The 27,012-nt window shown below is 35.4% G+C and overlaps 1 protein-coding gene across 1 annotated transcript; it reads left to right on the top strand.

Annotated features, from left to right (window-relative positions):
• Nucleotides 1-19,177: 19,177 nt before the first annotated feature.
• Nucleotides 19,178-26,325, top strand: LOC148938724 (uncharacterized). The gene is made up of 4 exons (XM_089107588.1): nt 19,178-19,901; nt 19,988-21,535; nt 22,053-22,244; nt 26,249-26,325. The coding sequence occupies exons 1-4, from the start codon at nt 19,178-19,180 to the stop codon at nt 26,323-26,325; spliced, it is 2,541 nt and encodes an 846-aa protein (XP_088963714.1).
• Nucleotides 26,326-27,012: the final 687 nt, after the last annotated feature.

Below are 27,012 nucleotides of genomic sequence, written 5' to 3'. Positions count from 1 at the left end.
CGCCCATGCTTCTAACTTAACCCAAACATATAGTAGCCCAAATTATATATTTCCAATGCATTTATTGATTCTCAATTTTGTCACTATCAGTTCAATTTATGGGTAAACTGATTTTAACAAGATTGACACTAACACAGGTATAGAGGCCATGATTAAAATAAGAGAAAAGGGCATCTCATCTTTGAGGGTCTCTAAAGGGCTTAAAATTGAATTTTTGACAAAAATAAATGTCATAATTCAATTTAGGACAGAATTTTGTTTGTACAGGTAAGTTTGTTTCTTAGCTATCTGTTAATCTATATATTTACCTAAATTTGCAGTTTTCAACATAATTCAGCTAGGATGAAAGCAAATACATTACTTGATGCCTTTTCTTAGGGTGAGACCCCCAGTACTCAGCCAGTGCCTAATCTTGGCTAGATATTCTGATTAGAAAAGTATATTTCTTATACATAAACAACAAGCTCCTAATTTTGGACATTATGTGTAGAGGGTTAGATTAGATTAGTAGCAGCAAAAAAAGAAAAAAAAAGAAAAAAAAAATGCAAACATCCAAAGTGTGCTTTAGACCAATTATTCAGAAATCTTTTGGAAATGCCAAGAATTGACTGTATCAGAATTTGTTGTCAATAGTCATTGGCCCTGACCATATTAGCACCTTTATCTTTGTTTGATGGCCTATGGTGAAATTGCATGGTGATGCAGAACACAATCATGGAAGGATACTCAATAGGAGGACAACTGCAGCAGGGTGTAAGATCCAGATATATGGACAATGACCTCTGCAAAGGGCTGCCTCAACCCTTTTGGGGTACCTCCAAGACTAGCAACGTTCTGGTCAACTCTATCCCCACTTGAGGAGTGATTCCCCTTGAGGAAATTACAGCCTAGTAAACAACACAGCATTTGCATGGGATTTGATAAATAGATAATGCTTCTGGGCTTGGCCTGTTTTGGCAGGTTGAAATACCTCTTCCTAGTTAATTTATCTACTATGGGTTGCCTCCCTATAGTAGCATAATATTTGTAGGCATGAATATATAATGAGTCAGAGGTAATAGGCTTGAGACTGTCTGTGCAGGATTTTGACTCTTGTTAATGGAAGTTCATTGCCAAGTGCTGAAAACCATGTTGTGACCAAGATAGGCCCAGGATTGCATAAAGCCTGTAATTGAAGTTATCAAGTATTTTGGACAATAGGTTGCATAGGTTGCATCAAGACTGGGCTGGGTAATTGTAGACAGAGAAAAGCCACGACAGATAGTCCAAGTAATTGAGAGGCAAACGTTTAAATGGCTGGGGCACGGGTAAATGGCAGGAGTATGAATGACTCTCTAATTGGACACATGCTTGTCAGGTTAGTTTTTGGAAAGGCATGCCTGGTTTCAGGGACTCTTGCTGTCTGGTTCTAAGCTGGCTTCAGTGCTTTGGTGTAGAATTGAGAATATATGTTGGTTTCTGTTGTGTACTGGTACATGGGACATCTGCTTTTCCAGAGGCCAAAATAATTTAAATGATTTAAAACTGATTAAACTTGAAACTTGAATGATTAAAACTTGAAATGAGAAATAATTATTCTGTATATGAAAGGGGCTGGCCCCTACTCAACCCCTAGCTCTTTACGCTAAAGTAATGTAAAGAGCAAGCCATGGAGGAGAGGACAGTCCCTTTCATATATGGTATAATTGCTGTTTGTTTTAAGTTTTAATGTCACTCCTTACTTTCAGTTTAAAAAAAAACTTGTTTTTATTACTTAATCTCATAAAGACAATACTTTTGTCAGCATATGAAGAACCGTGTATATTGCAATTATATCTGTCTGGTTTATATGCAAAGTAACACAAGAGACGAAAATTAACATAAAAGAGAGTAGTGAAGAATTATGGTAGGCTTATACAAAGTATTATATGGCAGGGATAGTTACTAGTGATAAATCACTAGGGGTGGCAACATAAGGTAAAAATTTAGAATTTATATATATTTGGAAATTCAAGGGGTGAAGGTATGTACTCTGTTAATATAGCCTAGTGGTTAACCATAAAAACATCATGAGCCTGTATCTTTTATTTAGCCTACTAAGTAGCCTAGTTTTCTATCAGAGGAGGCTTAACAATCATACATTCATTGAAGATACAAACACCTATATAGCCTACTTACCATTTTCTAATAACATAACTAATAGCTTTCAGCCAGCCATAGGGCTGGCTGTGGCTGTACCCTGCACTCCTGAGTCGTGTGTTTCCGGTTGCCTAATCTTTAAACTCTTGATGATTATGAGAAGAAAAAACCGTTACTAACGGGATTACCGACTTTTCGGTCTATGGACGTATCCTCTGAGCATCCGGAAATGTCACTTTATTCAAATTATTTCCATTCTTTGTTTAACCAAAAGATGCTTTGTAAACTTCTTTTAAAGTAGCCAGTAAACATTAAATATAATAAAAACGAACGAAATACCTCTCAACTAGCTTTATAGTAGACTCTTCATAAAAACTTACCAGCGGCTCCTCTAACAAAGAGTTCACTGCCGTTTTTACGTCGTCGTCATCATTGTGACGGTTGCCACTGAGGTGGCAACCCGTTTAACTGGAGACAAAACATGGATTTTCCATACCACGCCCAAATCAAAGCAACAGAACATGAAATGGAAACACACATACTCGATTGTCAAATTGAAGGCAAAACAGACTCTCTCCCAGCACATAATCATAGCGTAGGCGTTTTTGAATGGCCATGGTGTATTGCTGGTCGAGTTCATGAAACAAGGAACCACTATCAATGCAAAAGCATACTTCCAAACCCTTAGAAAGCTCTGCAGAGCTTTCTAAGGGATGGCAAACCTTGGCATACTGAAAGAGAAAAGCGTCCTTCTTAATGACAATGTAATACCTCAAACTGTAGGTTAGCCCCAAAATTTGTTGTACAGTTTTGGCTGGGAAGTTTTAGACCACCCACCCTACAGTCCTGATCTTGCGCCGAGTCATTACCATCCGTTCCTCCACCTCAGGTAACAACTAAGTGGCAATCGTTACATTGATGATGACGAGAATTCTTGGTCATTGGAGCAGGCGGCAAGTTTTTACCAGGAGGTCACTTTAAAATTAGTTGAGAGGTATGATAAGTATTTGAAAAACTTGGCAACTATGCCGTTAAATAGAGTAAAGCAAATACTTTCAGAAAATAAATGTACTATTTTGAAATACTCTCTTGTTGTGTATTTATCTTCAAAAGGACCTTTAAAAAAAATACACCTTGGACAATAACCAATTTCTTTGACAAAATAATCTTGAACTTCTTGGTCAATGGGCTGAGGCAAGGCTTCTGAGTTGAGTGTTGCCAATTCTTATGTCATTAGCTTCGGCAAAATGAATCCTTGTCGCTCTTATTTTCTTTCAAGCCATCTAATCTCTGTACATGACAAGCGAGATCTTAAATTCACTATTGACAATGAGCTTAAACTCAGGAAGCTACCCTTGTTAAGAAGTCTGGGGCTATTTAAGCATACCCCTTCCACTCTTTTCCCAAAAATCATCAGTCATAATGGACTTGTTCGTCCAAAGCTTGAAGTTTAAATATCTTTATCCTCCCCAATAAAAACAAAAAAGTCATGGAAGACGTGGAGAGACGTCCCACCAAATTCATATCTGGCATGCGGAAGCTTTTCTATCCTCCAGCACTAGCAAAGCTAGAACTCCCAACACTTGAATACAAAAGAAATAGATATGATGCCATTCTAACCATGGGTGCCTAAGACTAAGTTTTAGGAAGGGCTGACTGAGTTTTTTAAATCTCGAGACAAAATATCACGAGCTGCCTAAGTAAAGAGTGATATAGCCACATTATATTATTTTTTTAAACCAGGGCACTTTTTATAGAAAGAAATGTCATAGAAACGTCAAAAGAGTTCATGGAGGGCAACCAGACCTCCCCCCACGTCAATCACTTCCCAAATCATATCAAATCAACATTTTGAGAGAACCCTGTTGTTCCGTGTAGTTTTAAAGTCTGATAAGTATGACTTTGAGAATGTCAACCCCCCCCCCCATAACCCTCCGAGCACGGGTGGTAAGTTATGCCCAGTGGGGATATACGGTTTTTCTTATAGAAAAAGAGACCGTATAAACCTCGGGAGGGGGCTGACTAGATTGGTTATCAGAAATTCTAATGGCATTTTAACAGTCAAAGCTGATTGAAGGGCACTTCCCCCATACACCCATCATTTCCTCAAACACATTAAATCATAATTTTTTAGACAGCCTTTTTGTTCAGTGTAGTTGAAAGATCCATATATTTTGTCTTTGAGGAAACCCCCCCCCCCCCCTTATAGCCCTCAGGACAAGGGTTGTAAGCTACGCCTTGGGGGCATATAAGGTTTTTCACAGAAATGGTGGTCGTATAAACTTCAAAGAGGGCTCATTGGAACCGTAATCAGAGTACTCTTTCATATATACAGTAATTTATAGTGCTCTTTTTAAGAGTTAAAGTAACCAGAATACAAATAGCCCCCCCCCCCTCACACACAAATACACAACCGTTGTATTTTCCAGAAACCGCATCCTATAGAAATTTTAAGATGACCATTTGTTGTCATAGAAACTTCAAAAAGGACTCAGTCGGTTGGTAATTGAAAGGGCTAGTGCCTTCTTTAATATTCAAAAGTAATTGGAGGCCCCCCCACGCCCATCATTTCCCCAAACACTTCCAGTCAAAATTTGGAGATAGTTATTTTGTTTGAAGTCCAAAAATCATGTCTTTGAGGATGAGAACCCCCTCAGAGTTCTCAGGACAAGGGTTGTAAGGCATGCCCCGAGGGCATTTAAGTTTCTTATGGAGACTGTGGTGGTATAAACTTCGGAGGGGGCTCATTGGATTGGAAATCAGAAGTTAAAGAGCCATTTTTAAGAGTCAAACTTATCGGAGGGCAGCTACCATCCCCCCCCCCTCCCACACACACACATCATATTTCACCCCAATGTATCCGTTAGAATTTTAAGATAGCCATTTGTTCAAAAATAGTCCAAAGATATCATAACAGGGCCTTCGGGGTTGAAAAAATCCCCCAAAGTATGGGGATAAGGGTTTTAAGTTATGCCCTGGGGGTGTAAGGTTTTTGTAAGGAGGCGGTCTTGTGAACTTAAGAGGAGGTTCATTTAATTGGAATTGCATACTTCTAGTTCCATTTAAGAATCAAACATGATGGAGAGACAATAGCGCCCCCTCTCCCTGATATCCCCTTTCCCCCAAACATATTCGATCAAAATTGTGACACAGCCACTTTTGTAGCCAATAGTCCAAAGAGAATATAACAGCATCTTCAGTAATCAAATATAAGAAATATTTAGGCGGACGTTGAACTAGATAAAAACAAACTATGAGCATGTGGACTTTCAAAAAGGTGACAAAGCAATATCTCAAGAACAACTTATATTATTAAGTTACATTTTTAAGAGTAAGTTGTGGGGGATTTTGAACTAGCCAGAAGGCACTATTTGTATACTATTAATACTACCACGACAGTTACCGTAACTAATGACGCTTAGAGCATTAAGGTGAAACTTCAAGGAAGTGTTTAGGAGGCGTTCTAATTAAAAGAAAAACTATAAACATGCAGTTTTTCAAAAAGTCATGTAAACAATGTCACAGGCGGCACCACTCTTTAATAGCTAAAAATATCACTGAAACATTTAAGGAAGCTGATTCGATTCAAAATTAGAATTTCTAGAGTCTTTTTTAAGAGTAAAAAGATACTGGAATTCGATTTATCCGTGTTTCATGTCGATTTATCTAATGAATAAATGTATTTAAAACTTCGAGACTATCCTTTTACTAATCATGGTGAAACAGTAAAGAAAGTATGTCGGATGTTAAATTGGGCATGTTTAATAGCCCCAATTCTACCAAACTATGGATTCTTAAAAAAAAAAACTGTAAAATATCCTTTTTTTTTGTTCATGAAAGTGACTTTGTCAATAAAAAACGAACAGAAATTCATCTAACAAAAACTTTTCCTTCAAAACAAGCTATTCAAAACCCCATTAAGCTAAAACTGGTAATAAATTAATTAAATTAATAATACAATTGTAAAAATACAACAAATAAAAAAAAATAAATAAACAAAACTAAAAGTGAACATAAATTGGAATAAATAGCCGAGTCAAACACGAAAGCAGCAAAAATTAAAATTAGTAGGGCTGATAACCTCCATGCTGCCCATGTCGCCCCATCAACCACGCTGTAGCCTGGCCCAAAAAACAGAATTAGATGTGTTTAAATGGATAATAGTCGCTGATTATACTAACCAGGGCCCAGGTACCCATATATTGCAGAAAATCTGAAGTTTTGAACTTATTTCACAGTAGCAGACAGTGTTTGATGTTGTGCTAAATTTTAGCACTGTAAAGATCGATAGATTTAAGTGTCCTTAATAGTAGCTTCCATAAATCACCCGCACCTTCGGAGAGGGGCAGAGTGACGTACTGGGAGTTAAGATTATTAAAGTTCTGGAACCATGTCGGTCTATACGCCATTTACAAGATCAAGCCTTACTAGATAGGATTGAAAATTATAGAGAATTGAAGGAAGGACATAAACTCCGATAATAGGGAAGCCCCGGATGCACAAATAGAATACAAAGTTGTTGGAATGACGGTTAGATGAACCACTTAAATACCGTGATTGTTGTCATTAATGGTCAGCCCTGACATTAATGGTTAAAGACATTAATGGTATGAGATGTAATAGGATGGGACGTATTGGGATGTAATGGGATGTATGGGGATGTATCCTGTTGCAATTCTTATTGTTGTTATTTTTAGTTTTTTGATTAGTATTTATTTGAATTGCATTTTGTTAATAATTCCTGAAAAATTTAAATAAAATTATTTTATTTAACTGTAAAGTGCAAAAATATTTTTTGTGTCTTATCTATAATTTCCATTTTTTAATTAAAACCATAAAAAACCTTAAAATTTTAAAATTTGTTTGTTTTTCCTTTTGATACAATCGACTCGGTACGACATTTTTTTACACCATTAATTTTATTTCACCTCAGTTCAAAGTTATTATTGTATCCTGGAACCAAAATGTTTTGGCTTAATCAGTAAAGTACGTATCTCTATATTGTTGTCATATATTTCCAATGAAAAATATTCAAATTTTTTTCATCTTAGTTTTTAGTTCAGAATCGCTAAAGTTATTATGTAAACTGCAAAAATATTTATGATGTCTAAGACTTTTGTTAAAGATAGTGTTATTCTCTTGGAAACTCCTTTCATGAAGCATATAAATTACTCATGCAGAACAGGGTTGCCACCACGGTCAGTTCCTGAAGTGCTACAGTTGCCCAAATTTGTGTGCTACACAACCATTATCGTTGCTATAATAAAAAAAATTGACTGTAATAATGCTGAAATATCACTTCCGTGCTATTTTAGCAGCCCTGAGCACGCGCTACAGTGCTACATATAATAAAAAATACCAGTATAGCACTTTGGTGCTACAGGTGGCAATCCTAATGCAGACACCATACAAGAAGGTATTTAGAGTTGAACTTGACACTACGTTCAAGACTAGATAAGACCGACAAACTGTGTTATCTAAACTATCTTTCTTTTTTCTCTAAACTATTTAAACATATCTTTGTTTCCACTATTAAAAATTAATTACATTTGTCAAGTTTATTATAGATATTCTAATTGTTTCTCTTGTATTTTTTTTTTTCAATTTGCTTTTTATTGTTATATCGAACAAAATCATGAATTTATTAAAATTCAATCTTATGTAATGCAAAGAAACATATTATTTTTATCGACTGACGTGGATCCAGTGAGAACATTGGGGTATTTTTGGTCTTATTATCGGAAACACATTTTGATTTGTTAAAAATGTTTGCGGTTTGTGTTCTATAGTTTGAACAGCTGCTAATGTTGATGGGCAATATCTATAGTTGATAGGTGCGTTTTCAAGACTTTTATTAAGAATAGTGTTAATCTCTTACAAGATTCGTTTATTAGGCATGTGAAGTCCCACTTTTAACCACCGTTCCTTTAAAATTGCAAATTAGAACTAAAGGTATTTGGAGTCGAACTTGCCACTATGATAAAGAATAGATGACAAATTGTGTCCTCTAAACCATCTTCTTTCCCTCTTGTCATTTTAACTTAATTGTGTCTAAATTATTGTTTTTGTTTTAACTATTTAAAATGGATCACCTTTGACAAGTTTATCATAGATGTTTTTATTGTTGCTCATACGTTTTTGTTTAATTTGACTGCTTGCTTTTTATTGTTATATCGAATAAAAATATCAATAAAATACAGTGTTATTTTTATTAACTCTAGTGAATCCAGTGAGACCATTTAGGGGTATCCTTTCTGATTGTCTGAAACATATTTTGATTTTATAGAAATATTTGCGGCTTAAATTCTATAATTTGAAAAAACTACACTGTGCAAATCTTTTGAGGGAAGCATGTCAGATTTAGATTTGAAAATCAATAAATTCTTTGTAGAAAAGCCTATGAGACTGTTCGGTAACATACATATGATTTCAACAATTCTCATAATTTTTACTCTGTAACATGTTGGTCCTACTCGAACCAAATTTACTTTTTTACGGGGTAAAATGCTAGAAACTGTCCCGTTGCTGTTGGTTGATCTCTATTATTACTAAAACAGGGAACTAGATCTTTAAATGTTTGCTCGAATGAGTCTTCTTTCAATAATCTACGACAGCTGGTTCAATATATTCTATTGACATTTTTCTTTTCCGTAACATTTGCTAAAAGCAAAATACAACAATAATTAAGAAGCTAAGAATTGATGGGAATATTTAGCCAGTTGAAAAGAGCAAAAAGCCAAATCAAGTCAAAAAAAGCACTCAAAAAACGATGATGTATCCAAAGCTAGATTGGAAGAAAATTCTGTCCCAAGCAACTAACCCTGCCTGTCCAATGGTTTAAAAAAAAAAACAAGACGAAATAGTAGTTTACTCAGTCTGTATTATAAGATCTCAAATTAGGCTTATATGATTATCCCAGTATCTCGTACTGTTCCCAGTATCATAGTGTTTCCTCTGTCTTTTTGTAATAAACTTCAAAAGGTCGGTGGTTTTTGTCTTGTTTTTTTTTCTGTGTTGAGCACTGAGAAGCCCTTTGGTTGTTGTCCAAATATCTGCTTTGTGTTTTTGCTTTATACAACCGGAAGAAAATCACCTTCATTTCTTGTTTTTCTTAAATTAATTTTTAAAAATTTTAAAACTTGTTTTTTAAAATAAAATAAAAATTTAACTTTTTTTAAATTATATTAGTTTTATCATTTTTTCTAACCATCAAAATCCAAAAAGTTGGAATTTGGAAAAACAAATCTTGGTTCTGTTTTACGAAGTTACATGGGTATTTCTCGATATTCATAATGGTTAAAAGCATCAATTCAGCAGATTTTGGTGTTTTCTCGTGTGTAATCTCTTCTGTTACTAAAAAAGGAAGTGGTTGTTTAAATTATTCCTCGAATGAATTCAAATTTATTTTGACAGCCTCTGCGTGAAGATAAAATCTCGGATAAACTTCCGTAAAAATAAAAAAAATGCTTATTAAATAATGGCTTAAAGGCTGTCTAATGTTTAGAATTTTAGTACAGAATTACTATCAAATCACGCACTTTTTTTCTTGGGGGGGGATGGCATGTGTCTAAAAGAATTTAAAATGGTTATTTGTTAATAGCTTCTGATAAGCAACTTTGAGATTAATAAATAATATGTTTCATTGTTGCATTAGTGCCCTAGAAGAAGCTCTATAACTCTTTTAAAACTAAGTAAGGTTTTAAAATTTTAAATTGAGTCCTCATGGTATTCCCTATATCTCTAGAATTCTGGAAAATTACGACTTCTGAAAACTTTGTTTTGAACAGAATCGTTCTTATTTTGGAGCCAAAATAATGCTAAACAATTTTATTTCGCTGATTAATTTGATACTTGCAGCTATGATTCCTTGGGCAAATGAAAGATATTTACAGCAGAACTTAATTTATGGTCGTCTTAAGTTTCAATATGCCTCTTTACTTTTCTTTGAAAAATTACTTTTTCGAGAAAAAAAACGTTCAACCAGTTTTGGCTTGTTCTTGATTGTTGGTTTATATAATGGGTACCTTTCTGGTTAGAGAAGTGGTTGGCGCACCGGGTTGAGAATTCTTTGTCTAAGGGGCATGGGCTTGATCCCTGGTGTGGCCAGTTATTTGGTTTTGGACTTGGGTCAGTGGCGTGACTCTGTAAGCTCATTCAGAGTCGACCCAGCTCTAAATGGGTAACTGAAGAAATCTGAGGAAGGTAAGCAGGAAGGGTGTGCGACAGCATAAGATCGCTGGTCCCCATTACACTTCCTGGCTGAAGGGCCACGAAACGGAGATCAGCACTGCCGGTTCGTACCTTAAGGGTCTAGTCCTGTCATACTTACTTATTTACTTACCTTTCCGGTGTTTCAGGTTTTTAGCTAAATAGTTAGGACAGTGGTTCCCTCAAATTTCGGATCCTAATCCACCTAGACATTTGTAAAATCTTGATGCCCCCTGGTAATTTTTTATTTTTTAATCACAATTTTACTTGTATTCACCAGAAGAACACTTAAAAGGCCATTAACTTGTCATCTAAACAAGCTTCCAAAGAATAAGTCATCCATGAAAGAGGAAAATTAAAAAATGGCTAATAGCTAAATAATTGTTTCCAAATATATAATAGAGAACTAAAATACAGAAATATTTGAATGAAACATTATTCTGAAGTACTTTGATCATTTTCATTATTTATTAAGTAATAATGAAAAATAAAATTGGGCTCGCCTTTAAGTGAGATCGTGACGCGTCATGTCTGCAACAGAGATTTTATATCAGACTCAATTTAGTCAGCTTAAGTCTCAACTCTTTTAGTTTAGTGATAACAAGTCGATTTCGCTTCTTCGATAACAAATCATTGACATAACTAAAGCCACATTCAGCTAAATATAAAAATGGGATAGGTAACAACAATCATCTTGCAGACTTAGTTGAATGTGGGAATTTAGTTTCTGTCTCGCCAAAAAGCCACGCCACCATTCCTTTTATACTGAATGAAATATTAATGGACTCTCGAATTTGCATTTGCGAGAGTTCCTCTTGCTCTAAATATCACATATATCCACAAGCACTGGCTGCCTCACCCATGATGGAAAATCTTCTTTTGTCAAAAAATCGCTCCTTAAAATCAGAAGCCATTATTTTTAATGATCCATAATGACAAGTTAAATAACAGCAGTCGCCTTGCATTTCCTAGCCAATTAAGCTGATCAAAAATTTTGTGAGGAATATTTTTTGACATGCCTCAATAAATTTAACGAAGCCAAAGATCTTCGTCTTTATATCCACGAGAGTTTTATTTAGTCCTTCAAGTCGTTTATTCAACGGATTTAATTTTCCAAAAATTTCTGTTAAATAGCTCAAAAATGGTTTATCATCAACAGTTTTCAGAGGCTTCATTTAAGGCTCCCTACCCCACTTCCCCTTTCCCTAAATGCATCTGATTGAAATTTTGAGATTAGTATTTTCTTCAAAATAGTCCAAGGATCATATAACAGTGCTTTGGGGTTGACACAACCTCACAGAGCTTTGGGGTGATTTCAGGTTGTAAGTTATACAAATAATGCATACCCAATGACATGCTTAATGCCATGGGCGCCCATAAGCTGAATTCCAGGGGGGGGCAAACTTCGTCTAATTGCTACTTTTAATGCTATATAATAAAAATCTCAGAACAAAAATATAAAAATAAGGCAGCATCATTCAGCCAGGGGGGGGGGCAAGCGGCCCCCCCCCCCGCCCCCCCATATCGGCGCCCATGCTTAATACTCGTTGATCATTATACGACAACTATAAAAAGCACTATTTTATTTTCTGGAATAACAATATTTATTGGCAGCCTGGCAGTCTCATGCATTGTTAATCTTTGATAATAGTTTTTCCCACACGTAATCCCCAAAATGAACAGAGAACTGCTGCAACATCTAAGTGAGGCTGTTTTAGGCTACTAATCTTCCATGTTCGAGCTTTCCCATGACCTGCTTTAACTGTATATACACCTTGATAGCTACCAGCCCTTTTAAGATTCTTTCAACTGACGAATAAACAGTTTTGTGAGAATTTTGCTATGTGTGCAAGATTTGAACGAAATATTCACCTTCATTTAAAGAGAAGTGGAGTAAGTAAAAACTTGTCCACAAGGACAAATGATAACATCAAATTAATAGTAAATGTAACATAACAACATTGAAACTCAATGAGCTTTTAGTTCAAACAAGTTTTAAAAAGCAGTTGTGTGAGAAGAAATACATCTGTTTTGGAGAAGAGATACATACATCTAATGAGAAGAGTTATTTCAGAAGATATACATCATCTAGTTAAAATACGAATATCAAAAACGAAAACAGATCTTTTTTGTTTGTGGTTCCTGTTGGGTCAAGTTACTGACAGCTCAATACCACAAAGTGTTTGATCAATCTTCTAACACATATACCAGGTAGCAGAGTAAGAAATAAAGACCAACTGTTTGTAAAGAAACAAAAGTCGGAAAACAACATAAAACTTTGCAAGAAAATAATCGGGAAATACATTTGGCTATAATATACCATTTTTCGACAAAATTCGACAAATTTTTAAATGGTGAAGATTCCTGGCAAAATTATCAATTCCTTTAAGCTGTACTTTTTATTATACTGCCAACACTCAAGAAGTGAAGTTAAGTTATTCATAATTAAATATACAAAAACATGATGAAAATATAATACTTTAGCAACAAACTTGGGCTATATTTTGGCACATTAGGGGGGGGGGGGGTAACCTCCCATAAAATACCATAAACACCCACCCCAAATGGGAAAAAAAAAGGCCAAAATTTTAATATTAACATGTATTATTTAATCCATCCAAAAAATTGCAAATACCGTAAAATAATGTTTTATTAATAAGTCAGATAAAACTGGTTTGTTCTTGATTTTTACACATCATAACATTGATTTTTGGCTGTATAATCAATAAGTACACTTTAATCACTTTTTCTTTTATTTAATCTCTTATTCAATTTATGCCAAACCAATATATTTATAGAAAATAACACTAAAAATAAATGTCATAAAATAGTAGAAAAAAGCAGAATTTTAAGGTTTCTTTTAATGTATGATTAAAACCACTGTTATATCTTGAAAGAGCATAAAAAAGGTCTCGAGGGGCATGTTCGTCCAATTTATAACTCGGTATTGAAAACATCCCCCGATTTGTCACAATATATCAAACTACACGTCTGCATATGGAACATCTTTTCTCTTTTTCATTTTAGAATAATTTTTAAATATAAATCTCAGACCTTTGACCTTTTTCGGACCTTTGAGAATGAAACAGGATATCAAAAGAAAACAAAAATTAAAGCCCACAGTCCAGCTGTCTAAAATAACCATCTTTGCATTGATGTTCAGAATTACACTGAACGTAAGATGTCACGAGAGAATCTTTAATGAAATTGCGTAGTCCTATAAACATAAATCTTTTAATAGCATAGGAAGAAAGGTCAGTGGCATAAATCTGGTTCATGTGGGTTGTTGTAAACCATGCAGGAAACTTGTTCATGATTTCAGCAGCAGAATTGCAAGGAATTTTCAAGGAAAAGACAGCAGGCTGACCCCCAGTAGATACTGCTCTGTGTCTTGCTGCGATTGTGCTTGAGCACTGGCACACAGAGTCCCTTCTTCTTCATCTATTGAGGTGCAAGTAGGCTGTTTAGTCAAAACTATTCAGCACTTTTCCTTTTGACTCACTTTAAGATTTGTTGAACTGCTCAAGGTGATTTTTTCTGATTTATCTTGCACTGTCGTGGGATTGAATACAACTCTTGAAGCACATATCTTGAGTCTAGAAACTTAAATATCAGTGGATATAATTCAATATAATTACTATGTGTGCAGATTTGGTCAGAATCTTGTCTGAGGGTCAGATTTTGTGGTGTTTGAAGTGCTTTAACAGTTTACTTGTAAGTACCAGCTGTGAAGACGTCGGCATATTGCATTCAAATAGTCAATGATTAGATGTTTTGTTTTCTTGTACTACAATGTCTGTAAAGAAGGAAGGAGGGGTTTGGAAACCGATACAAAAAAGCCTGAAAATTTAGTCCATTTGAGCCTGAAAATATTATGTGATAGATTTTAGAAAAATGCTTTATGTTGAAAGGAAATGACTTTTGTTTATTATTATCAGCTGGGCCTCTCATAATCTCCATCGATATATATTTCTAACTGAGTTTGGTCTTTGACTTTGATTGTAAAAATTTAGCAACTATTTAGTTATTGTAACATATTGAAAATACGTTATTATGACTGTTGAAGCAAGCCTATCTGCAAGACTAAGGCAATGAAATGTATGTATCTATATACATCTTATGTAGATATAAGATGTATCTATATACATCTTCTATATTAATTTGCATCAGGTCCAGAATATACACAAGAGATAGACTATACTATAATATTTTTAATGTTCGGAATCAATTGGTGATTATTCACACGATGTTCTAGTTACATTATTATAGAAATTAAATCTGATGAATTTCTATATAAAGGATTAAATATTCTATTACACAGTGAATTGATGAGAGATAAGCTTCCCATGCAACCTTCTCATTTGTGATAGACCCTAAATGAATGACCCTACCCAAGGATGGATCCAGGACTTTTTTAGAGGGGGGGGGGAATAGGGGGAGACAATAGAATTATGTTTTGTGCACTTTTAATTAACGCAAATTGCGTTAATTAAGTAAATTAACAGACTTTAAACTACGTTGGGGGAAGCACCCCCTCACCCCCTGGATCTGGCACTGACCGAAACTGACACGCAAAGACACTGCCCATTTTTTGTTGGAAAAACAGGGAGTGTTAGTAAGCTTAGCACTATTAGTCTAGATCAATTCACTGGGGGTAAGTTCTCTTGTCTACTTTGAGAAATTAGCATGTATTATGGTGGGAGACCGACTCCAGGGATGGGGGTGTGAGACTAGGTGGGTAATAGGCCTAGCTGGCACTGAAAATTTCATGTGAGGAATGACAAACGTCTGTTCAATGCCTCTGTACCTGGTTGGACATCTTGACCAGTAATGCTGTGTGTGTGAGCTGGTTTCTTCTCCTTTTGTCAATTAAGTTATTCGAAGTGTACTAAGTCTGTAATTTATTGTTATTATGTCACTGTCTTTAATCTTTCACTGTTAACTTATTGATTTCCTAATACCAAATATAATGTTGATTGTATCATTTGTGATGTTTCATTTTTTCTGAATCTGAATCTTTTAACAAGCACCATATACTATGATACCATAATCAATTTGAGGTCTTTTATGAGATTTATAGAACTGAAGCAAAGTATTATCATTGCAACCCCAGGGTGTGAATTTACTGTGAAGTTTGAAATTGAGTTTTATGTCACACATAAGGCCTTGATAGTTTATTTGAATATCCTCATGTAGAACAATGCCAGTTAGCGTTAGTTGTGCATTAACTGTTTTGTGCTTGTGGTGGAATTGTATGATTGTTGACTTGGACGGTTCAATTGTTAAGAAATATGTTCGTGAAAATTTTTCAAATTTAAATAAAAACTTTTGCAACTTTGAATGTTCAGTCTCAAAAGTATTATCAGTTGCCCATAAACCAGGTCATCGGAACCTTGTATCGTAGTGTGTAGAGGTTCATGTCCCACAGACATTGGAAGAACAGGAGGCAGCTCAGGACTGACCCTAGGGAAGGTCTGTGGTTATTATAGTTTTTGTGAAGAGGCTACACCTACAAGAACAATGAAACCTCTATTTTCAGTGAAGGACCTTATGAAAGATAATAACTTCAGGGATAATCCAATTTTATTAATTTTTTCAACATGCATCTGGTATTTAATATTTTAATAAATACATTAAAATTATAGAAAATAAGCCAAGTGGTTATTTTTTTTTTTTCATAGAACTTATTTTATGGTATTTATTAAGGAGACAAAAGCAACTGTAAGGGAATGGTGTTTGCTGAAACTAGTTTGAGGAGGGTATAAAATATTATTTTTCTCTAAAAATTAAAGAATACAATTATAAATCATTTTCTCAATAGCTGCTCACAGAACAGGAGTCATCATTATATGTATATAAGAAGGAGTGGTTTAATACTGTGAGAGACAGAGTTTATAAAGAAGAATTTACATGACACTGAACTATATGGGAGGAGGTCATGAGTGAATATTATAAGAGATATGTTTGTAGGAAGAATTTGTGCAGGTGTTTTTTTCTCAGGCAGCGTGGTCTTACAGTGAGTTCGTAGTATCAGTACCAGTATAAACAAGATGAGTTTCATTATCATTAGCAGCATCAAAACTCATATGTCAATTATCTTCATTATGGATACCAGAGCTTTGAGCAGCACGTTCATTAAAATTTTGTAGAAGCACTAGTAAATCATATGGGAACACAAGAGGTGGAGGTAGGGTCATGCACTAGTTCAAATCCGAGTGTATCCAAGTCGTTGGTTTGTGATGGGGTCAGTGGTATGACTATGTAAGCTCAGCCAGAGTTGACCCAGCTCTAAATGGGTACCTGGAGAAATATGAGGAAGGTAAGCAGAAAGAGTGTGTTAAAGCACAGGATGACTGGCCCCTATCCCCCCATTGCACCTCCTAGCTGAAGGGCCTTGAGATGGAAATCAACACCATTGGTTTGGACTTTAAGGGTCTAGTGCCATATCCTTTACCTTCTTTTTACCTAATGTTAAAAATTTTTTCTAAGTAGAAAAATTTAATAATAATAATAATTAAATAATCTAAATAACAGATGAAAAAAAATTATTGATTAATTACTAAAATTAAAATAATTTTGTTAATAAATGATTTTTTTTACCCAAAAATTTTGTTGGAGACAGTGGATGGCTATAATCAAGATTTTTCCCTGGGTTCAATAGATGTTAGAACTGCCAATGGTTACCACAGAGGAGAGCTTAGAGGAAAGTAATTTTATAATTCATTGTTATTTTCATCTTTAGACTTGTTTGTCATAAGATAAAAGGCAAGAGCCATCTTACCTCTTTCTATATTTATCATCGCCCTAAGAAGCAAAGGTGAGACAGGTAAGCTTTTGAGAACAAGGCCAACCTCTCCTCTTCATTGGGCTCTGCCAGAACAGAGTGGTGTCTGTCTTCCCCCAGGAGCTTCAGTACTGCGTTATTTCAGTGACCCGGCTGGTCTGTCTCCAGCGTTAAAGGTATATATTTTTTTTTTCTTTTGCTAAATTTAAATTTTAACCAGGCTGGATCAGCATCAGTACATGATATAAACATTGAGACCAGCATGGTCAGAAGTGTGCAAAGGGGTCCCTCTTTAAGCAGACTTGGGTCCATCCAGCCGCGGCGGGGTGTGCACCCGGTTGGACGGACGGGGTCCACCTGTTGCCCCCAGTGCCATGGGGGGGGGGGTAATGAAGCACACCCAAGCGGTGAGAAAAGGTGTCCATGATGTTACACTCGATTGTACCTATAAAAAAAATTATTTTTCAAAAAAAGACGTTTCCCAGAAATTATAAAAAAAAATAGCAGGTTATAATCAAATAGGGTTAGAACACGTTTTAAAAAAAAGGATTTAAAAGATGCTGGATTCTAAGAGGAAGACAAAGACCATGATTTTGAAGATCCCAGGATGAAAAAGAGTGTGTGCAGCCCCAGGTAGGTCAATGCTGCAGTGAGTTGCTAGTAATGAAAGTAGTAGGCTATAGTTACTTTGGCTGGTTTACTATATTTTCTTTAGTTATACTACTTCTAAATGGCCATATAAATTCTATAAACAATATCTAGATTAATATCAAATGGTGCTTGATTAATATCATATGACTGTATCTAATATCTAGGATAAACGATTTTTAGCTACAGTAATATTTATGTAGGTATTATTAGCATATTAAATTTTTGAAATTTTGGCCGAGTGACGTTGCCGGTGAATATTTTACGAGCGACTTCTTCCTTGGCCAAGATGACCACTCCAAAAAAATTGGTCTGGAATGCTGTACTGAACTATGTGCTAAGATCAATGCTCAGTGGTGTACCGAAAGATGAGATAGCTCAGACGTGCACCGACCTCTTTGGGAAAGAATCGATCAAGGAGGCTAAAATCCTCATCTACTCTATTGTTCATCCAAACGTACGCCCCTCCATAAAACATATTGAAAGTGAAAATGTTCTCGACATAATGAAATTCTTAAAAGAATGTGATCTAAAAAATGTGGAGCTACTGACTTTTGTCATTGCCAAGCCCCAAGAAGTCCCCTCTTGCGGTAGCCAAATCAGCGCATTTGTTACCAGAAACATTAACGAGATGAATACGAAGTTAGATTCACTGATTGCCCGAAATAAGGACTCAACAACGCATAGCCTGCCAACACAAGCACCGACAAGTTCCACCTATGCTGTCATTCTTAAGAAGCCGGAAAACCCGCCACCTTCCGCTGCTGGGAGAAAAGCTTTTATTGACAAACTATGTAACAACGATTCAAGCATAACAGATCATGTTGGTGAGTTGAAGCAAACCCAAACTGAATGGCGTATAAACCTGAAAGACAAACACGCGGCCGAAAAACTGAGTGTTGCTATTCTAAACGGTGATAATGCGACTTTGGACCCCAAAATGAAAACTCCTACCTTTTCTGGTATAGGTAGACTTGTACCTACAGAAATTGATGCTGATGCTCTATTAGCCGTGGTTCCGAATTGTGTTAAAGCAGAGCAAATCCGAGCAACCAGGTCCTTCAAACTGCAGTTTTCTCTTAAAAGTGATCTGCAACATGCAATGTGGAATCTGCCCTTGATAGGACACGAAAGAATTCATATTGATGAGTTTATTAATGTCCCACGCCGGTGCTTCAACTGTCAAAACTATGGACACCTAGCATCAAAATGTGAAAACTCTAAACGTTGCGCTAGATGCAGCAAAGAAGGGCATGCTTCAAAAAAAGAGCATCCTTACAAAAATCCTAGTTTGTGCGTACTTCGCAAATTCAATAAGCACCCCTGTTAGAGCATCGGTTGTCCCGAAGCCCTGAAAGCAATGAATAAACCGCACTAACGAGAGCCTTCATTTCATCTCTTAAAGTAACGTCTTGGAATATGAACGGAAATTTACGTGATAAGGTGCCAATTATAAAACAATTAGCCAAGGATCATGACATAGTTTGCATACAAGAACACTTCTTAAGCAAGGATAGCTTGGATTGTATCAAGTTCTCTGACAAGCATCGGTTCTTTATTAGAGAAGCGAAATCAAGCTGTAGAGGAAGGCCATCTGGAGGCATTGCTTTTGTAATTAAAGATCACATCTTCGCCAAACTTGTCGAGCAGCAAGACAGTTTTATCGCAGTGGACGTCTATGGTATTGTTCTGATCTGTGTTTACCTTCCTACTAATTACAAGACTGATCGATCAGAGAGAAAATTCAACCTATCCTGCGAGAAACTTGCTAAATGTGTGTTGAGAATAAAGCAGTCAGGTCATGACTATTTAATTATTGGCGACTTCAACTGCAACCTTACTGACACTGACAGTCCCAGAACACAAATAGCTTTAGGAGTCTTACCAGATGGCTTCAAGGTGGTGGATAAAGATAAAAACTTCAGTTATTGTCATAACAGTGGCTCAGTATCTAATCTCGACCATATTGTTACATCATTCAATGTCCAGAACGAATCCTTGTCGGTACTAATGGGTGGTACACTTAGCGATCACTTACCTATATCCTTGAGTTTCGCTTGCCCATTCTCTGAAGTAAAAAAAAGTGCAGCTCCAAAGCTCAAAGTTGTGCAAGATTGGAAGCTCGATGATGCTGCAACCAACAGTATCAACAAGTGTGTAATAGCATTCTTGAAAAGATCCAAGTCCCTTTCCCGCTACTGATGTCCAACAGTGACATCCCGGCCTAAGAGCAGAAACTTCTGTTGAACATTTACTCTGGCTCAATATGCCATGCCCTTCGGTGTGCCGAATCAGCAGCCGTACCCTCTCGAAAAGTTCGAGTAAACACTGAAATTAGAGGATGGTCCGCTAACCTAAATTTAACAGAAGCATGCCAGACTGCAAAGTTCTGGTTTCACCTATGGTGTGACAATGGTAAGCCAAGATTTGGGCAAGTCTGGAAAGTGAAGAATCATACTAAACATGCCTTTGCAAAAGCCTTGTCTAAGCACCGTAGAGACATAATTGACGAATACAGCAAGAAAAGCAAGTCCGATCCCAAACTCCTTTGGCGGAATTTAGTGAAGCCCAAAGAATCGACCTCTGAGGTCCCCCTTCCAACAAAAGAGGCCTGGAATGCTTACTTCACGGATCAGTTCAAAAGTCCTGACCAAGCGCTACGCAATTCTTACCAGAGTGAGCTAGATGAAATGCTAAAACTGCCGAAAGAGAACATGGTAGTTAATAGAAGTATAATACGTGAATGCCTGAAAAAGCTAAAAAAGATATTTTCGAGAGGCTTCGATAAAATTTGTGGCCAGCATTTACTCTATGGTAGTGAACAACTTCTTGAACATGTATCATTATTATTCCAAATTATTGTTACCAGAGGTATCGTTCCGGATACCTTTTGCATTGATGTAATAACACCTATTCTCAAACCAGGGAAGCCTCCCTCCCAGTGCTCATCATATAGGCCCATTACTGTGTCGACTACACTATGTAAACTATTTGAGCTTCTTATTCGTGCCGAAATTATAAGCAAGTGCTCAGTCCCCCCACACCAGTGTGGGTTCCAGCGATTGCTTGGATGTGACCAAGCCCTTTACTCGCTGGTGTCTATACTGACTGACGCTGAGAATAACAATGATTCTTTAGTTTTAGCAGCCCATGATCTTGCCCGTACTTTTGATTTGTCTATCCACAAGCATATTTTACTCTCTGCAGCAGAGAGAGGCGTAGAAAATTCGGTAATCGGACCCCTTGATTCAATGTATAGTAATCTTCGTGTTAGGATAAAGTGTCCTGGTTGGGATTGTGATATGTCTTTAGAAATTGATATACCAGTGAATAAGGGTATTAGGCAAGGAGCAGTAAATTCACCAGATTTATTCAATAATTCCGTAATCAAAGTGCAACATGAAGCACCAACAACGAGTATTTTATGTGGGATTGATGTGTCGCTCATAGGTTATGCTAACGACATTTTAAACATTAGTAGAACCCTGAATGGAATAAAGAGTTGTTTTAGTGCATTAAAGGTAGAATATACTCGTGTCGGCCATACATTTAATCCATCGAAAACTGAATTGTTATTTTTCAATTATAAAGTGTCGACTGAGGACATATGCATTATGCTAGATAATACAGAAATCAAACCTGTTTCATCTCTTACTTACCTTGGAGTCCCGATCGGTGCATCACTCAAGGCCTCACGCGTACTTATTATCGCCGATACCCTTAGAAAAGTTCGTTCTGCATATGGAAAGCTTGTCCTGAGCAAGACGAGATTTAGTCGTGATATTTTAGCCCGATTGTATAATGCATTTGCTTTACCGAGTTTTCTCTACATCTCTCCGTTTTGGAGTTGCTTCACACAGACAGAGAAGAAAAAGTTGCGCACGATTTATTTTAAATATGCTAAGTATCTGCTTGGACTACCACCATGGTCCAAAAACCGGTATTTTATCAGTAGATTTGGATTGATAGACCCTGCCTTGGCAGTTCCTGCCAGAGTAGCGAGTTTTCATAAAAAGTTCATGACTCTAGGTCATCCTTGGGTAACTCTTGAGGGACAGACTTGAGTTGAATGTGTTATTTGAATGTCAATGTTGAGGGCCCATTTCATTGTATATATTAGTGTTAAACCTTACTTTGTTGTTTGTCTTTTTTTTTCTTTTTGCATTTTTTTCACTTTTTTATACTCTGCCGCCCATTGTATCTTTTACAGTTTTGGCAGGGAATAAATCTATATTATTATTATATTATATTAGTACAGCTAAATGATTTTTTCTTACTTTTATGTTTATTTCAGGATTGACTTCTGCCACTGAGATAGCCAAAATTTATGGCTCACAGAGACTAAAAGGGATAATTGAAGATATTGATCATTTGATTGGCAAGGACAGAAAAACTGAAGATATTTCTGGCCCTGTAGAAGCAGACCCTGAATATATGCTCATTGTGGATGCTAATGCACTCACTGTGGATATTGATAATGATCTTGGTTAGTTTTTTAACCTTTTTTTTTATGGACATCAATAAGTTTTCTTTAAAAACTGTGAGTTAAAAAGCGAAAAAATTAAGTCTACAATGACTAGAAGTAGTTCAACATGACATTAGATTACAAAACTTTTAAAATTATTTTTGACTGAAAACACTTATTCTGGCAAATGTCTTTAATGTGAAACTAAGGAGGTCTGTGGTCATTGATACCAAATGTACACTTTTCTTTCAGCTAAAAGACCGTCTGTGGGTCTTTATGACCACTTGACCGTGGCTGAATAGCACGTCATGCAGGAGTGGGAACTTTTGTTTCCTTTTGTTAAGCTGGGACATGATATGCAGAGATATAAATGCCTGAGGTTTAAAGTGAGTGTACTTGTTTTCATGATTAACTTAAGTACGTTGCTTCATATTTAGTAAGTCATGAGAGTTGATTGGTGTTAAAAAAAAAAATATATATTTTACAAAGAATTTTTAGTTATATGCTCATGTATGAATTAAAAAAGACTTTGTAGTGATTGTCGGAGAGGGCTCTAAACGTTCATGGTTTAATATATTTATGGTGCTCATTATTATTGTTAAGTTAATTTTCTTCATGTCCTTTTCTTTTTTCTTTTTACTTTATTTTATCTTTATTATTTTTATATAATGTTTCTTTTTATATAATTATATTATAATTATATCGAAAATAATTTATTTAATGATATATAAGGATGACAGTCTATAAATGTCTGTTGTGTCTTCTCTTGGAGAAGCTTCTCTTTGTGTAAAATGTTTGTAGTGCTCTTTATGCTTTGTGGTTTTAGTGACTACTATTAAAATTTAGAGAAAAAAATTGAAACACCCTTCAGGAGTGTTTCAATATTGACAATTCATAACAATTCAGGATCGTCATCAGAACTAAGGAACATCATAGGAATTCAGGAACATCAGCAGAGATTTTGGACCAAAACTTGTGCTTATATTGCGTGGTCGATACCATGAAATTTTGTATCATGAGTCAGAACAGAAATAAAGATTTTAATAGTTGGTCGACGGGGCATAGGCTCATCTGCAGCTTTAGATTTCTGGTCTCAGTTCTTTAATTAAGTAATATTTTGACCCTGCCTTTGGCTTGCATTATTAGTCTAACTCTAACAAGTTATGTCTTCTTAGGTCCTCCTTATTCTCAGTTAACTTTAGTAGATGAGCCCGGGAGGCCTCGAAGCCTTCCACAACTTTATCCCAAAGAACTTCAATGCTATCTAGAACTTTGTAGTCTTGAGCGGAAGCTCATAATGATAAAGGAGTCCAGGGAGCACCTGATGCAATAAAAACAAAGTCCGTAATTGTTGAGGTCATATGAATGTTGTCCAACAAATTGAAAAAAAAAGCTCTATGATAAATTCAGTTTTATAATTTTATAAATCTAATTATTACCTTTTTTTAGTTTCTTAAAAAGTAAAAACTCAGCAAAGGTACTTCCTCTCAGATAAAAATTCTATGAAGCTTTTGGAAACAAGTTATTTTTGCAATTGCTGTTGGATTAAAAAATTCTGCTTCAATTAAAGATACTTAATTTTTTTAAATTCAGTTTTGTGATAATATTTTCCACGCAATAGTCGTAAACCCAAGTAAGTAGTGATTCGTGTCTATATTTAGCGTCTTAGCCACAATTTGGTAATCACAAAAGACACTAGATATTGCAGCTTCCTCTCTGTTTTGTTCCAGTGCCCTGCTATTGTTGAAAAAAAAACAGAACGAAAAAAAAAACGTTGGCAATTATGTTATAGAAAAAATTAAGGGGAAGTCATTATTTTATGGGACTTTTAGTTTCAGTCGTTGCTGAAAACAATTAAGAGACACACACGTCCATGTAACAAAATTAAAAGACAATAACTCTTAAAAATGGTGTAAGGCAGCTCTGTCGATGTTCTAAAAGAGAAAGTTTCCTACAATATTCCTCCTAAAGAGCCATTTCATCCTAATATTGCTTATACTGATAACCATCATAATAAATCTTTTAATTGGAGACTATTTACCATGAGCTTAAGTCGTTGGTCAGTTTGCCTATGATATACGATTCTTGAGATCCAATAAATAGTATGTTTATACTAATATAATTTCAAACTCATTCAGTTCACACAAAACTCAGTCCATTCAAATAATGGTAATCTCAGTAACTTGCAAGTGTTGCACAAGAGTTTTGACACAAAGTTCCCTAGTTTGTATTTGATAGAACTTTGTTCTTTCACCTTAAAATTAGCACCCTAAATTAATTAAAATATTTTAATTTGTCATGTTGTCAGTTACGTGGAATTAAGCAAGTGTCGAAGAGGCCAATAATGTTCAGCTATTGCTGGACATTTAATGTTTCTGTCAGGGCCTGTGAATATATCTTAAAATTAATTCAGAAATAATTTCAAGTATCAAAATATTATGCCAAGTATACCAAATAATTCAAAAAATATAATTTTATAAAATGGATGTACAGAAATGCAACGAGACTTAAATACTCTTGATTGTAGTGATACGGGGTGTTGTTTTCGGAACTAAAAATAAAATATTAACAAATTTAAAAGTTGTTATTCACTTTATAAGTTTGATAATCTTTGTTTTAGACTTTGAAAATTGAATTGAAATTTGTTTTGATTTTTTGTTTGAAATCTAGAACAATATTTACAACTGAATATAATAATTTCAGAGTGGCAGAATGGCAGCAGTGCCAGGCACAAAATAACCTTGTGAAACCCACACAAGATCCGGGTCTAACACGGTATAGCCATGTGTTCAGATCCCACATTGGACAAAATTTTAATTTTTCTGTAGCGGCGTAGAGGGTTTGACCTTAGCTTGGCAATACGTGACCCAGAGATCGAATCTTTTAATTATTATGGGCAGCATATTACAGTATCTTCACTGTCTTGAATTTCAGCTTTGACCTGGTTTGGACCTTCGCTGCAGCATCTTTCAGTATCTTCACTGTCTTAAATTTCATCTTTTACCTGATTTGGACCTTCGCTGCAGAATCTGTCATAATATTAAGTTTCTTTAAAATCAAATTTGACCTGGTTTTGACATACATTGAAGCATCTTTAAGTTAGATATTATTCTGATAATATTTTGCGAGTATCGATGTTCAAGGATATTATTAAGTGGTCACGTCTCTGTTGTAATGATTCACGCCTCAGGTTGTCAATTGTGTAGACATGATCTACATGTGGACATCACCTTAGGGTTGATGCTGATCTTTTCTGACTAGATTCTATTTCGCCATATAAGTAGCCCGTTTTCTGAATGAACAGGCCCCAAACAAGCACAGCATTTTCGAGTTGCGGGCGCTATCACGCTCAAATTGACGCATTGCAGTAAGAGCTTAGATTGATGCCAGTTAGAAATCATCCTTATGTAGAGTTTAAATGACTGCTGGGAAGAAGAAAACAAAACAAGTATATTATATTCAGTAAGTAAGTAATCTGATTAACGATGATTTTTTACTACTCAGGTCACTACATTGAACCTGAAGTGTTTTGTTACAGCAAGAGTCGATCACTGGGTCACTTAGTGACACTCTAACGTCACAACCTCGACGCCACTACAGAAAAATTAAAATTTTGTCAAATGTGGTATCAGAACACATGGCTAGACCTTGTTAGGCCCTGATATTGTGTGGGTTTCACACTGTTATTATGTGACTGTCACTGCAGCCATACTTAAACTCTGAAATTAGGAGAGTAAGTTTTATAGAGTTTTAGACATTAAAAAAAAAAAATAAACCAAGATTAAAATTAACTATACAAAGTATAAAACAACTATTATCAATCATATAAATTGACTAACTAAAGTTAAAATTTTTCATATTTTAATTTTAGTCACGAAATCCACACCCATGATCGCTACCCACCATACTATGTAATTCTAGTTGCATGTCTGTCAATACATTATATAAAATTATATGGTTTGAAATATTTTGTATGCTTTTAATACTATTTTGATAATTTAATTTATTTATGACTTAATTTTTAGGTATATTCACATTACAGCAAAGAACCAAGAAATTTCCAGCACTATATGAACAGTCCATTGGACTCGTCGACAATTGATGAATTCCACTTAACTGAACCAAGTATAAATTAAAATATTTAAATTAATGTATGGTGATAACTTTCTGGTGAAATAAAAAATTTCTATAAATTACAAAATAGTGAACTTTGTGTCAAAACTCTTTTGCAACACTTGAAAGTTAATGAGAGTACCTGTATTTGAATGGACTGAGTTTTGTGTGAACTGAATGAGTTTGAACTAAAATTCGTATAAACATAATATTTATTGGATCTCAAGAAGCGTATATCATAGGCCAACTGACAAACGAATTAAGCTACTGGTAAATAGTCTCCAAGTACAAGATTTATGCTGATGGTTATCAGTATAAGCAATAGTAGGATGAACTGGCTCTGTAGGAGGACTATTTTAGGACACTTTCTCTTTCAGAACATCTACATAGCTGCCTTACAAAATTTTTAAGAGTTATTTGCTGTTACTTTTGGTCAATGGACGTGTTTTTATCTTACTTGTTTGAAGCAACTAATGCATCTAAAAGTCCCATAAAATTCTGAATGCCACTGAAGTGTTTCTATAACATAATTGCCAATGTTTTTTTTTTCGTTCTGTTTTTTATTCAACAATAGCAGGGCCCTGGAACAACACAGAGAGGGCACATTCATTTGTATTTTTTCAGTAAAGTACAAATTTTGTTCTAGCCTAGGGAAGGCATAGGGGTTTTGTGCCCA

Source organism: Artemia sp. Qi Xiang Cuo, unplaced genomic scaffold (assembly GCF_049724085.1).
Source record: "Artemia sp. Qi Xiang Cuo unplaced genomic scaffold, ASM4972408v1 HiC_scaffold_3006, whole genome shotgun sequence".
NCBI classification, from domain to species: Eukaryota; Metazoa; Arthropoda; class Branchiopoda; order Anostraca; family Artemiidae; genus Artemia; species Artemia sp. Qi Xiang Cuo.
The sequence above is the reverse complement of the archived record's forward strand: the minus strand, read 5'-3'. Positions and strand labels throughout refer to the sequence as shown.